Below are 15,125 nucleotides of genomic sequence, written 5' to 3' on the forward strand. Positions count from 1 at the left end.
GTGAAAGAAGCTCCTCATAAAAGGGCACACGTGCTATTCCAAAAAGTTCAAAACCATCAGAGTTGAACTATATTATTTCAGGATGCAAACAGTTGAGAAAACTATAAAGCACAGTAAAGAAACGATTGTCCTAAAAAACATAAACATACTTCTAGTTTGGAAAGGTTGCATTCAGGTGACTTCAGGGTTTCTGAAAGTATTCTGTTCTTTACCTATGTAATGGTCACACAGATGTTTGGTTTGTAATTACTCTTAACCACATGTAATTTAAAGTACTCTTCTGTGGATAAATCTTACACTCAAAAGAAATTTGCAACCCTTAATGAATTAATGATTGTTTCAGTCAGATCGTAAGATGTATCTGGAAATTGTTTTTTTTTTTAAGTAGTGTCATGCTACTATGAATTCTTTTTATTTAATATGTCTTATTCTCTTTATTCCCATATTTAGTTATAATGATTACAGATCTATACTTGAAAGTAATAAAACTATATTTCTTTAAAAATATTCAGCAGATTAAATTGTAAACCTTTTGGCCTGTTCTCTTTTGCTCACCTATATTAATTTTAAAAAGATTTATTGAGTAAATAAATCTTGAGTAAGTAAATAAGATCACCTGGTAGATAGTAAAATTGAGCAAGTAAATACCAGAGAATTTGCCTCTTTAAAGCGTACAATTCAGTGATTTTTAGTATTCTCACAAGGTTTTACCACCATCACCAGTATCTAACCCAAGAATATTTTCACCACCCCCAAAAGAAATTCTATAGCCATTAGGAGTCATTCCTCATTGTCCCCTCCCCAGGCCTTAGTACCCACTAATCTACTTTCTATTTCTGTGGATGTCCTTATTACTCTTTACAATATAAAGAAGTTTGTTGTTGTTGTTGTTTTTAAGTTTCATAGAGAGCAAAAAAAAGTAATGATCATATGGGAGAGACAAGTAGATTAACAAAGTTTAGTGAGTTTTGATAATTTGATTGTGTGTTTGACAGTTCAGTTTGATTATATAGTCCATTAAAAAATCAGTCATAGGAATTTGTTGAAAAACCTTAACAAATGCTTTTAATAAACAGTAGCTAACTGATAAGTCTTCAAAACAGTCATTTTGATTTTTTTTTAAGATTTTATTTATTCATGAGAGACACACACACACACACAGAGAGAGAGAGAGAGAGAGAGAGAGGCAGAGACATAGGCAGAGGGAGAAGCAGGCTCCATGCAGGGAGCCCGACGTGAGACTCGATCCTGGAACTCCAGGACCACGCCCTGGGCAGAAGGCAGGCGCTAAACCGCTGAGCCACCCAGGGATCCCCTCATTTTGATTTTTAAGAGTAAAATTTATAATGACTAGATTAGTTAGACTATGTCTGAGTGTGTTTTAAAGAAAGAGTGTTTCAATTATGTTGACCAATAGAACGACTAGAGATTTTTTATATAAATAAATTTTTGCGACATTTTTCCAAAATAAGAAAAGCAGTGTCTGCAAAACAGGTTTTTTTGTTTGCTTGTAACTAACTATACAGTGTTCCTTGTTCGTAAATAAGCAATCCATGAGGTGGGTTTTTTGTTTGTTTGTTTGTTTGTTTGTTTGTCTGTGGCTTGAAAATTTTCATTCCTCTTAACTGTGAGCCTATTTTCTGGTCACCAGGCTTCAGAGGAAGTGTCGAAATCCCTGCAAGCAATGAAAGAGATTCTATGTGGCACAAATGACAAGGAGCCCCCCACAGAAGCTGTGGCCCAGCTTGCACAAGAGCTCTACAATAGTGGGCTGCTGGTGACGCTCATTGCTGACCTACAGCTCATAGACTTCGAGGTAACCCATCTCTAAAAGGATGACATTTCTGTTCAAGCTTAGTGCTTACAATCATAAATAGTTGACTTTGACTTTCTATTATTACTGTTCATATACTATATAAAGGCCCAGTATTTTTCTAAAAATTCTCAAATTTCCTTAATAAAGTAAGAAGAAATCTTATAGGTTAAGTTTTCTGGAGCAAGGTTGGTGGCAATAAGAGATAACATTGAGTGCTTACTCCATGTCGTACAGTTCCACGCACTCATCTCTGAGTTTCTTTCTTTGAACCACCTGTGTGATTGGTCCTATGTGATCAGCCTCATTTTATAGAGAAGAACCTAAAGATCCAAGATATGAAGTAATTTGCACAGTCAAGTTACTCAGAGCCTAAGCTGGGATTCAAACTCAGTATCTCTCAGGCCTGTTCATTTAATTCAAATATTATACCAATGATTTCAGCAGTTTGTCAAATGCTAGCAATATAGGATACTTACCTCATTTTGAAAGCAGTTATACCCAATTTACCTGAATAATAAATGAAATAAATAAAACAAAAACTTAGAAACGTGAGTGGTGAACAGGTGTAGGCATTTTATTAATCTGTGGTATACTTGAGAACAGTGGTTTTCCAGTAAACAGCATGTACATAAGGGAAGTTTGGCCATTGGCCATTTCAGCGATGGAAGTCTTGGTTTTGATTTGTTTGTTGTTTTGTTACTACCCTCATACCAAGTGCTTGGGTTTTCATTGATTCTCAGAGATGCAAGAAAATGCAGATTTCTAAAACAGCTTTTAGTTTCATCACCAACAAAGTGAAAGGAAAACTAATTATGGTGATTACAGCCATTAGACCAAGATAAGGCCAGGGCTCTGGGGCATCTGTGGAAATACTAGCCCACAGCTCTTTGGACAGCTTTAATGGAGGAAGATTTGTGGCTGCCTGGAGCCAAGGACAAGGAATGCAGCGCAAGACCACTCTGGAGATGTGTAGCCAGGTGTGTTGGCTGGACACAGCACTGAGCGGAGGACCCCAGGTGGTCCAGACTTCAACTCATCCTTCCTCTCAGGCACACCTGTTTTTTTCTTTCTTTCCCTCTCTTACCTGTTTCTGTCTTTGACAATTTCTACTCAATAATCTCTTTTCCAATTCTTTCCTCTTGCCTGGCTTGCTGACTCTCCCTCCCCATCTTACTCCTTACTTTTTAAACTGGCCATATGCAGAATGAAGTGTAGTTTTATCCTTTCATCTGTGTATTTTCAAGTTTCTTTTATTTGGTTTCAAATGAGATATCATGAACCCTTGCAAGAGTTGTGCATAGTGGAAAAATACTTGGCATTAGAATTGTTCAGAGTCCCTGCTGTGCTATTTGATAGTCAGTAATGTAACCTCTTGGAGACTAACTTTTGTTCTCTCTAAAATAGGAAAAGTATGAACCTAACAGCACTGTTTTAAATATTAAGCTGAATAAAAAATATGTATATATATATATATAGCTACGTAAGAAAAATAAATACATGTGCAGGCTATACACAAATGTCAGGTAGTATATTCTCATTTTTCTCCTTTTTTCAAACTAAAATGTAAACTGGTTTATTTTTGTTATAACCCTTGGGTTTTTTTTGTTGTTGTTTATTACTTTAATTTTATATTTGGTTGGTCAGTAACCATAAATGGGAAAAATACTCCCTATTCTTGGATTACAGTCTTATATTTCTATAAATCTTCTTGTTTTGCACATTTCCCTTAAAGCAGAAATGTATTAAGCTATTATTATCATTAATTAATATATTAGCCTGAGTTGGTTTATGAGATTAGCCCACTTTGCAGTTGGATGCTAGAAGGAATATGACCAAGGATGGTTATGTTTTGAAGAATGAGTCAGGAATGAGATGTCATCAGGCCCAGTGAACTAGGGAAGTCTTGAGCAGCCACAGAACAGTATAGGTTCAAAGTGCTGCCCAAGAATTAGGGAGGTAGGAGTACATCAAGACAGACTTTGGGCACCTTACAACTTTACTTAACATTGGCTTAGATAACAAAAGAGGAACAATAGGAAATACTTGTGCAAGTTTCCCTTATTTTACACAGACACTGAAAGTAAATAAATTTAGAGAGTAAATTTACTTTAATAGTTATTTTTGAATTAAGACATTCAATTGCCAGGGCAGCCCAGGTGGCTTGGTGGTTTAGCGCTGCCTTCAACCCAGGGCGTGATCCTAGAGACCCGGGATCGAGTCCCACGTCAGGCTCCCTGTGTGGAGCCTGCTCCTCCCTCTGCCTGTGTCTCTGCCTTTCTCTCTCTGTGTGTTTCTCATGAATAAATAAATAAATAAATCTTAAAAAAAAAAATTCAATTGCCTAAAAGTTGACTTATACGTTATTAAGTAAAATTTTACTCTCTGGAATCCTCAGGGAAAGAGCTATCTTTCCGAATATTTTCATTTTCTTTTTTTTTAAATTTTTTTAAAATTTATTTATGATAGTCACACACAGAGAGAGAGAGAGAGGCAGAGACACAGGCAGAGGGAGAAGCAGGCTCCATGCACCGGGAGCCCGATGTGGGATTCGATCCCGGGTCTCCAGGATCGCACCCTGGGCCAAAGGCAGGCGCCAAACCGCTGCGCCACCCAGGGATCCCATATTTTCATTTTCTGTGTAACTGAAGATTAGTTCTTCAAAAGTAGAAAGTCAAATAAATTACTTTTGTGGATTACTTTCCATTTTCTCTATAAAATGCATTATATACGTGTCCCTCTCCAAAATAGTATTCTGGATATAATTTTTTACTGTTGACTCAAAACTATCATTATGAAGATCTGTTATTGTGGTAATAAAAAAGCAGACAGTTCTTTCTGTTTTTGACCTTATTGAAGTATAATTGATCAGACAATTCTTGACTTTGTTCATTGATCTAACATGATGCCTAGAACATAGTTATAAGTGAATGTGATAGTCATTAGATGCAACTGTCCTTCTCAAGCCCCTAAAAAGTAGACACTTATAAATACTTCTTAGTTGAATGAATAAATGAAAAGCAGTTAAAATTGAGCACAACTCTGTTCCCCTGGCTACATACAGTATTTTCAGAAACGAGGCAGTATTATTAGCCTCCTTATAGAAATGGGCTGTGTATCTCTGTGGACTGGAGGACCTAATGGTTAGCCTGCTAATAGCAACTTTCCATCTCAAGCCTAAAGTATCCATGGAAGCTATGACAACCTGATAAAATTCATCTGAATTTTAAAACTCAGTCTAATCACACAGAACTCTGCACTCCTTGTGTCTTGGTTCATAGGTAGAACTGGTTACAGCCCCCTCTGGATTGAAATTATCTTGAATACTAGGATCCACTTTCCCACACCTAGTGCCATGTACATTGGTTGGTTGAGTGAATGAATGAATGAATGAATGAGAATGAGAGATTGAAGCAGAAGTAAGGAAATTAGACCAAAAGAAAGTATTCTGAGCACAGCAGTAAGCCACTTTTCTTGAGGAATTAGTAAATTGTGTACAGATAGTTCAAGAGTGATAATAATCATTTTGTAAGTGAATAGGCTCTCCTGGGGGTTTGTTGGAAAGTACAAGAGTCATTTGACTGTAAAATTTCTGGTATGTGTTTGTAACAGGAAGAAAAGAAAATATTATTTAGGGATGGGCTGTAGCTTTTGCTGGATAACCTAAAAGGATGGAGAATTCCTTACAGAGAAAAATTGATTTTTGTTTAGAGGACACCTAGATGGGATTTTTGTTAGTTGTAGGTTAGGTCTCTAGGCAGTGTCTGGAAGGAAAAGAATGAAAGAGAAGAGCTTAGATTCCCTTTGCAGAATAAAGTAACAGAAATTTGAGAGATGTCCTCTCCTTGACTAAGATTGGTAGGAGTAGGAAATAGAAGAGAAGTAGGAGAAAGTTTTGGGGTGAGGGAAAGACTGCAGAACCATGATAGAGGATGGGATTTAAGGAGAAAGATGATCAGGAATGCTGAAAACCGGGGGCACCTGGTTGGCTCAGTTGGTTGAGCGTCCGACTTTTGATTTCGGCTCAGATCATGATCTCAAGGTCCTGGAAGGGGGAGTCTACTTGTCCCCCTCTTCCACTGCCCTACCCCTGCTCACACTGGCTCTCCCTCTCTCTCTTAAATGAATAAATAAATCTTCTCTAAAAAGAGAGAGAGAGAGAAACCACTGATAAGCCTTTAATAATAGCAATTCATAGAATTCGAGATTGTTTCTGCACTCTACTATAATTACCCTTTGTTACCCTTAAACCTTAGATAAAAGAACTAAGTACTAATAGTATATGTTGCGTGAAGGAAAAGGGACAGTTTTCTAGACTTGGGGTAAACAGTGTTGAGGAAATAACTAGTTTTGGGAAGCAAGACCATCAACAGGCTTGAGAGGAGCTTGGAGCAGGGGTTTATCCAGAGTGGACAGCAGTGATGGTGGCCATGGCAGTGGCTTAGATTGGGTAGCAGGGACTGCTTTGGGAACCTATGTGACAAACCCATTTCTCCTTCAGGAACCCAGAGCAAAGTGGCCCATCAGGATGCAGAAAGTGCTAGAGGATCCTACTGTTATGTGACTACGGGCTAGTTAGGAGGGAGATCTTGGAGTCAAAATTGTTTAAAAAAAGAAAATCTCATTCCTTTATAGCCATAAAATTTTAACCTAATCCTTTAAACCTTAATATTGCTGACAAAAAAAGAACCACTTCTGCATATTATTATGAAGTTAAAAAAAAAAAAGACTTGTGGCTGAGATTGCAAGTCTTCAGATTTTATGGGCTCAGGATCAAACTCAGAGCTGTGTTTTTTGAGGTTTGGCCACTATTCAAGACACAGCTTCAGACTCTTGATGTTTTGAAACACAATGTGATAAGAGATCAAAGGATGAAATTTATTGATGCATTCATTTTAAGGGCAGGTGTGCTTTGCAAAACGAGGGTGGATGCAAAGTCGTCTGTTCAGGCTGAATTAGAAAGCAGTTCAGAGAAGCAAAAAACTTTCTGCTGTGATAATTTAAAGCCTAATGATGATTTCTTGCTACTTAAAAAAAAAAAGTCAGGAAAATTAGTGCTCCAGTATCAGTTTCTCATGTGCCCATATTATAGCCCTAAACTTTTTGAAAATTTCTGTCCCTTTTAAAAAATCCTTTTCAATTCCTTGGCTCTCTCTTTTTTTTTTTTCCCTTGGCCCTCTTTAAAGTGGTCCTTCATCTTTGGTTTTATTACTGTAAAAGTGAAAAATCATAAAGCCGTAAGACATAAGCTCTGACTGTATTCCACTCATTTCACAATTTGAAATGCTGACTATGTGTGTAGGGCACTGACTCTAGTTGGTTTTGAGTCTTATTTGGTTGTTCATATACTTTGCACCCATCATTAGACAAATTAAGTTACAGAATTTTATTTTAAAGATTTATTTATTTATTCATGAGAGACACAGAGACAGAGAGGCAGAGACACAGGCAGAGGGAGAAGCAGGCTCCCTGCGGGGAGCCTGATGTGGGACCCGATCCTGGGTCTCCAGGATCACGTCCCGAGGTGAAGGCATCAACCACTGAGCTACCCAGGCGTCCCAGAATTTACAATTATAGATGAGGAAATACTGTATCATATTATTTTTTAAATTTATTTTTATTTATGAGAGAGATAGAGAGAGAGAGACACAGGCAGAGGGAGAAGCAGGCTCCATGCACCGGGAGCCCGACGTGGGACTCGATCCCGGGTCTCCAGGATCACGCTCTGGGCCAAAGGCAGGCGTGAAACCGCTGAGCCACCCGGGGATCCCCTACTGTATCATATTAAACGAAATTTTATGTACTCATTACCCTCTTAAACTAATGAATATAAAGTTTAGAGACATTTATCCTATAAAGATACATAATTTATGGATGATTGAAATGGTATTTGGCATCAGGCTCTTAATCAGAAATGTAACGTGTTAATTGGTTGTAGTCCCTCTATAAAAATGAAGACTATGACCATTTTATTTATTTATTTATTTATTTATTTATTTATTTATTTATTTATTTTTTACAATGACCATTTTAGTTTGACCCCACCATACTTTTTAAGGAATGTAACCTGCCATAAGGATAAAGACTCCTCACGCCATGTAGAATGTACAAAATATTTTATCCCCTCTACTTTCTGAGGAGTGGTCCCCCTTTCCCCACTCACATGGTTACAGTGGCAGCAAGATTTTTGTGCAGCATGACACCCTGGCCAGCTGATTGGCCTAGTAATGAACAGCTGATCAAAGCAGGGCCAGAGTATTCTGCAGGATTCTGGAACTGAAACTGGGATAGAACCTCACCTCTGGGGCAGCCTGGGTGGCTCAGCAGTTTAGCACCGCCTTCAACCTAGGGCGTGATCCTGGAGACCCTGGATAGAGTCCCAAGTCGGGCTCCCTGCATGAGGCCTGCTTCTTCCTCTGCCTGTGTCTCTGCCCACCCCCCCTCTCTGTGTCTCTCATGAATAAATAAATAAAATCTTAAAAAAAAAAAAAAAAAGAACCTCACCTGTAACTAGGAACTAACACTATTCCATGTAATTTCTGCATCAGTGGTCAGGTTTCCTGCCATGGAAACTACAAACATAGAGGAAGCCGGCCTGCAGGAAAGACAGACAGAAGAATGAAGATGGGGAGTGGGGGGGAGATAGGGAGGGCCAGGGCTTTGGAAGGAGCTCTGTGTCGGAACTCTTGTAACGTGTAAATATAATTATACTGAAAACAATTTGAGAGCAACTAATTCTGAGCTGGCCTGTGCTTGGGTTCTCTGGAATGTTCCCAGTATCTATAAATTGGTTTAGTTTGAGTTTTGGTCCCCTGCAAAAGCACTCATCCAGACGATGAAACCTCCCCACCCCAAACCCCTAGCAGGTGGCTCTGCCTGTCTAGTTGTGCTACTGAAATTCCAGCACAAACATTTGCCTTCCCCGCCTTAGCTCTCCCTGCCCCTGTGCCCCAAGCCAACACATACAGGAGCAGAAGAGAGAGCAGAAAGCAGAAAAGAGAGGTCCATGACTTCGATGGGTACAATTATGTTTTATTTTTTAAAAATTAAGGTGTCATTTGCAAACAGCAACATTCTCTCCTTTTATTTCTTTATTTTTTTTAAAATATTTTATTTATTTATTCATGAGAGACACAGAGAGAGGCAGAGACACAGGCAGAGGGAGAAGCAGGCTCCATGCAGGGAGCCGGACGTGGGACTCAATCCCGGGTCCCCAGGATCACACCCTGGGCTGAAGGCGGTGCTAAACCGCTGAGCCACCTGGGCTGCCCCTGTATCGTGATTTTAATGTGTATTCTCTTAACGACTGATGATGTTGAGCATATTTTCATGTGTTTATTTGCCATCATCTCTCTTCTTTCGTGAACTGTCTTTATAGACTGTCTTTATAGATCTTTTGGCTTCTTTTTATTTGGTGGTTGAATTTTGAGAATTCTTTATATATTGTTTATACATGTCAAAGGCTGCAATTTTAAAGTAACTGTTTTCTTTTGCAATGCTGCTCTCTGTCACTCCCTTATTTGCCTTCTCTCACTTCTATTATTGTGAAGGATGCTCTTTATCAGCAGCTGCTTCTTTTTTTTTAGTATTTTATTTATTCAGTCGTGAAAGACAGAGAGAGAGAGAGAGAGGCAGAGACACAGGCAGAGGGAGAAGCAGGCTCCATGCAGGGAGCCTGACATGGGACTCGATACCGGGTCTCCAGAATCACGCCCCAGGCCGAAGGCAGGCGCCAAACCACTGAGCCACCCAGGGATTCCCATCAGCCGCTACTTCTAATTGCTGTGCCTGCTGTTCATTGCTTCCTTCTTCTCTCTTTTTCTCGTTCTTTTTTAAATTCCAGTTGATACCTCCATATGTATCATTCGTTCTGCAGATAATCGTTGACTATCTCATGTCAGGGCTGACCTTTTCGAGTTTGTCGGCTTAATGCAAGTGCTGCCTCGGGTTTGGCATCTGTTCAGTTACATCATATATAATCTTAGAATTACTGGCTAATTTCAGACATTTTGGGTCATTTCTAGATATGACTTCAATATCATCAAAGATTTCTTTCTTTTTTTTTTTCTGGCAACTTCTAGATGCAGAACCTGAAATCTAGCAGTCAGAGGGTTGCTGAAGACTGGTTTTGAAATAGCTAAGTTTTACTCTAGTTAGTTATAGCATGATGAACGGACAACTGCAACGGTTCTGTATTATGGCAGGACCATCATTAATCATCTGGTACCTGTTTAAGTTTTCTCTAATCCTTTCCTTTGATTTGAGAAACTGTTCCTGGTATCAGAGCTTGTTTTTGTTATCCGTGGGGGGCTTCCTTTGCCTTTGCACGTTATTTGCTAATGAACCAGAAGAATGTTTTCCTCTGTGTAAAAGTTGGATGGAGTTCTGTGGAGCTTCGTTTCTCCTGCTCACAGGAATGCCGTATGGAAATGTCCTTGTGGCATTTCACTGGGAAGTATGAAAAACATGCTCTCATGACTTTTCAAAGAGGATTGATACTGTGCAGGATTACTGTGGAGTCTAGAAAAGTGTGAACAAAGCAGATGACTTCTTTCATTTTAAATTTTATTTATATTTACAGCTTATACCCCTTATACAAGTATATCGTTTAACATCTGGGAAATGAAACTCATCTAGTATGAAGCAGTATGAACGTTTTCAGTATTTCAAAATTATGAGAGCAACTAATCCTAAAGCATCCTTTTAAAATGAGGACTCAACTCCTAATTTTCTGTTAAAATTTGGATTTTGTATAGTGTGTTTTTCTTAAAGGAAGATAAAATTTGCTTTCCTGTGTGTCTTTTTTTTTTTTAATCTGTCTCCCCCTTTTTAAAACTCTTCTTTCTTCTTCCCTGGCTCCCTTTCCTTTCTTTCTTCTTAATTCTTTTCTCTCTTTCTCCCTTATTTCTAGCCTTCTCTGTTTCTCTCCATGGAATAAACTGAAAGCAAAGGCTAGCCAGAGATTTTTCTTCTATGTAATCATTACTAACATTTTGATGTCCTTATTTCTGCCCATATTATATACCATAATTTATGTAACCATGCCTAATTCTGGACATATTATTTTTAACTCTTTATTATCACCACTATGATAAAGATTTCTTTGCTGGCTAAGTGTCTGACTCTTGATTTTGGCTCAGATCATGATCTCAAGGTTGTGAGATCAAGACCCACATCAGGTTCCGTGCTGGATGTGGAACCTGCTTAGGATTCTCTCTCTCCTCCTCCTTCTGCCCCTCTCCTCATCCTACCCCACCCTCATCCCTCACACGCATACACGGGCATTTGTTCTCTCTCTCTAAAAAAAAGTCTCTGCACCTGTATTTAAGATTGTTTTTTTTTTTTTTTTGAAGGTTTTTTTTTTTTAATTTTTTTATTTATTTATGATAGGCACACAGTGAGAGAGAGAGAGGCAGAGACACAGGCAGAGGGAGAAGCAGGCTCCATGCACCGGGAGCCTGACGTGGGATTCGATCCCGGGTCTCCAGGATCGCGCCCTGGGCCAAAGGCAGGCGCCAAACCGCTGCGCCACCCAGGGATCCCTGTATTTAAGATTGTTATTTAGGATTATTTTCTTAGACTAGATTTCCCAATTTGAGATTCTAAGACATTGGTCAGGTATTGTCAAATTGTTTTATATCCTTACCAGCAATATATGAGAACTGGCATTGACTTTTACCATTTAAAAAAATTCTGGGACTCTGAATATAGGTGGTAACATAGGAGGCTCCTGAATTTCCCTCCTCCTGTGGATGAACAGAATGTACAGTTACACACGCAGGAATTCCCTCTAAGAGAAATCTAGAAATTAGCTGATTTACTCCTACTCATCGGGCAATTGAGAAAATACCCACATGAAAATGGGGAGGAAAGGCTGAGACACACTCTGGCCTTAAACCCCAGCCCCTGGCATAGCACTGTACAGTCGGAGGGGGGAACCCCAACGCCCAGCTTCTCTTTGAGGAGCAGAGGGTTTGGACTGTGCCTCTAGTGCCCCAGCTTTTAAGGCTGTCAGTTGAGGGATGGTCCCCTAAATCACCTATGCATGAAAGCTAACAGGGCTTGCATTCATGAGCCCCACGGGACTAGAGCAAACAAAGGAGCAGTTGTTCATGGGTGTAAGAGCACTTGTTGCAACTATCCCCACCTCTCCCAGACTAGCACAGAGGAAGCGCGACAAAAACACCCATCTCCCAGTCTGTCTCTGGAAGGGGTTTGATCGTGCTTTACAGCTGCCCTCTGAGGTTCTGGCTTTTAATTCTCATGCAACTGCTTGCTGGCTATCATTTCCCCAAGGGCCCTGAAGAACTAGTGGGCACTTGCCCTGTTTTCTTCCTCCAACTTGCTCCAACAAGACAACCAATAAATAATACAGAGAGATCTCATGTAACTTGCCCAGTTTCCCTGACGGCAATAGCTTGCAAAACCATAGTGCAGTGGCATGACCAGGATATTGGTATTGATAAAATCAAGATATAGAAAATTTCCATTACCACAAAGATGCCTCCCCTTGCCCTTCTATAGCCAGTCACCTCCCTTACCCCATCCTCTACTTCTAGCAACCACTAATCAGTTCTCCATTCTGTAATCTGAATATAAATGGAACCATATACTGTGTAATCTTTTCAATTTTTTTATTTGAGCTGACATACAAGGATGCATTAGTTTCAAGTGTACAGCGCAGTGATTCTGTAAGTTCATACATTATATGCTCACTGCAAGTGTAGCTACCGTCCGTTTCCCATACATCACTATTATGACATCATTGACGATATTCATTATGCTGTTTGACTAATTTATTCCATAAGTGGAAGCCTGTATCTCCTCGTCCCTTTCACCCATTTTACCCAACCCCCCGCTCCACACACACACACACACACACACACACACACACACTTTTCTCCCCTCTGGCAACTGTCAGTTTGTTCTCTGTATTTATAGGTCAAATTCTGCATTTTATTTGCTTATTCATTTGTGGGTTTTTTTTTTTTTAAGATTCCACACATGAGTAAAATCATGCGGTGTATTTGTCTTTCTCAATCTGACTTATTTCACTTAGCCTAATACTCGTTTTGTTCATCCACATCTCAAATGGCACATCTTCTCCTTTTTACGGCTGTGTAATATTTGTTGCAGGAATATACGACATCTTCCTTGTCCATTTGTCGATGGACACTTAGGTTGTGGAACCTTTTGTTGCTGGCATTTTCATTCAGCATAATTCCTTAAGAATCATCCAAGTTGTTGCATGTATCAAGGTTCATTCCTTTTTATTGCTGAGTCCCTGGTATGTGTATATAGTGCAGTTTGTTTAACCATTTACCCGTGTAAGGATTTCCATGTTGTTTCCTGCTTTTGGTTATTTATGAATAAAGCCACTTGGCACTATGGCCAAGTTTCATTTCTCTGCAATGAATAACAGGAGTGCAACTTGCTAGTATAGTAGTTGCATGTTAAGTTTTTGTTTTATTTTATTTTCTAAAAGATTTATGTATTTACTTCACGGTGGTGGGGGGAGGGAGAGAGCGTAGGGGGAGGGGCAGAAGGAAAGAATCCTCCAGCAGGCTTCACCCCAAAGCAGAGCTCCCCTCAGGGCCTAATCCCAGGCCTCCAAGGTCGTGACCTGAGCCAAAACTAGGAGTCAGATGCTCAATTGAGTGAGCCACCCAGCTGTCCCACATGTTAAGTTTTTAAAGAAATTGCTAAATAGTTTCCCAGACTGACTGTATATGTTTGATCTCACAATATACAAGAGTAGTTTCTTTGCATTTTTGTCAGCATCTGGTGTTGTCACTATTTAGCCCTTTGATAAGTATGTGTATTAATATCTCCTGGTCATCTAATTTGCATTTCCCAAATGGCTAATTATGTTGAACATCTTTTATGTGCTTGTAGCCATCTGTAGATCCTCTTTGGTGAAATATCTCTTCGTGTCTTTTGCCCATTTTTTGATTGGTTACTATTTCCTACTACTAAGTTTGGAAGCTTCTTTACATAGTCTAGACACTAGTTTTTTTTGTCACATATATGGTTTGAAGTATTTTTCTCCCTGTCTATAGCTTGCCTTTTCATCCTTGTTAACCAGATCTTTTCTAAAACAAAACTGCTGAATTTTGTTGAAGACCAATTTATTAGTTTTTGTTTTCTAGGTTGTGTTTTTATGTCAGATTTAAGAACTATTTGCCCAACTCTAGATCCTGAGGACTTTTCTCTATTTTTTTCTAGAAGTTTTATAGTTTTATGTTTTATGTTTAAGTCTGTGATCCATTTCAAGCCAATGTTTGATAAAGTGAATCCTTTAAGACTATTTCATCCTTGCAGATATCCTTTAAGAATGTTTTTCGTACATATTGATTAGTGTTCTTAGTACTTAGTCCATATTTTGTATGAGTAGTAGCTTTAAGATTAATTAGGGCAGCCCAAGTGGCTCAGAGGTTTGGCGCCTGCCTTCAGCCCAGAGCGTGATCCTGGAGACCCAGGATCGAGTCCCACATCCGGCTCCATGTATGGATCCTGCTTCTCCCTCTGTCTGTGTCTCTGTCTCTCATGAATGAATAAACAAAATCTTTAAAAAAAAAAAAAAGATTGAGTAATTAATTGAAAAATGTTAGTGTCTTCTTTTCATTTTGAGCCTTGTTCTCTTGATGGTAAGAAAGTACCACACTCACGATGTGATGAGCACTGGGTGTTAGATGCGACTGATAAATAACTGAACCCTACATCTGAAACTAATGGTGTACTACTATATGTTGGCAAACTGATGTAAATAAAATAAATAAATAAAATATTTTTTTAAAAAACCAAAAAAATTTTAAAGCGCCACATTAACATATACATGAGATTCAGTGTTCCGGGTTTGTGATAAAGAGTTTATGGAAAAAAAAAAAAGAAAAAAAAAGAGTTTATGGGATGACCACTCCTCTAACATGATAAATTAGTCCAATAAATATTGAATGCCCACTATATCTGGGCCCTACTATGGGCGTTGAAATATGGTTTCTCCTTGGGAGCTAACAGTGTGATGAGGGAGTTAGAGACAAAATTAATTCATTTCAGTGTACCGTTCAGTGTTGGAATCAGTTTAGTATGATGGCTAAGAACTCAGGCTCTGGATTCCATCAGTTTTCGATGGAGTCCTGGCTTCTTGCACATCCCACCTGGATAAGGTCCTTACTTTCCTTACTTACAGTATGGACATTATAAGGTTGCTATGAGGATTGGAAAATACATGTAAAGTTCTTAGTGTAAAGTGCCTGGCACAGAGTGAGCACTTTTAATAAATGTTAGCTGCAATGACCGAGGTAGAGATGAA

General features: G+C 39.0%; 1 protein-coding gene across 3 annotated transcripts in view; it reads left to right on the plus strand.

Moving 5' to 3' along the window:
• The window catches only part of CAB39L (calcium binding protein 39 like), a 110,652-nt gene that overhangs the window by 51,006 nt on the left and 44,521 nt on the right, over nucleotides 1–15,125 (plus strand). For all 3 annotated transcript variants that reach the window (XM_072760548.1, XM_026017273.2, XM_026017274.2), the window contains one exon: nucleotides 1,652–1,816. In XM_072760548.1, coding sequence (XP_072616649.1) covers nucleotides 1,652–1,816 — 165 coding nt within the window. The remainder of the gene's footprint in view (nucleotides 1–1,651; nucleotides 1,817–15,125) is intronic.

The sequence above is a fragment of the Vulpes vulpes genome, chromosome 6, assembly GCF_048418805.1.
Source record: "Vulpes vulpes isolate BD-2025 chromosome 6, VulVul3, whole genome shotgun sequence".
NCBI lineage: Eukaryota > Metazoa > Chordata > Mammalia > Carnivora > Canidae > Vulpes > Vulpes vulpes.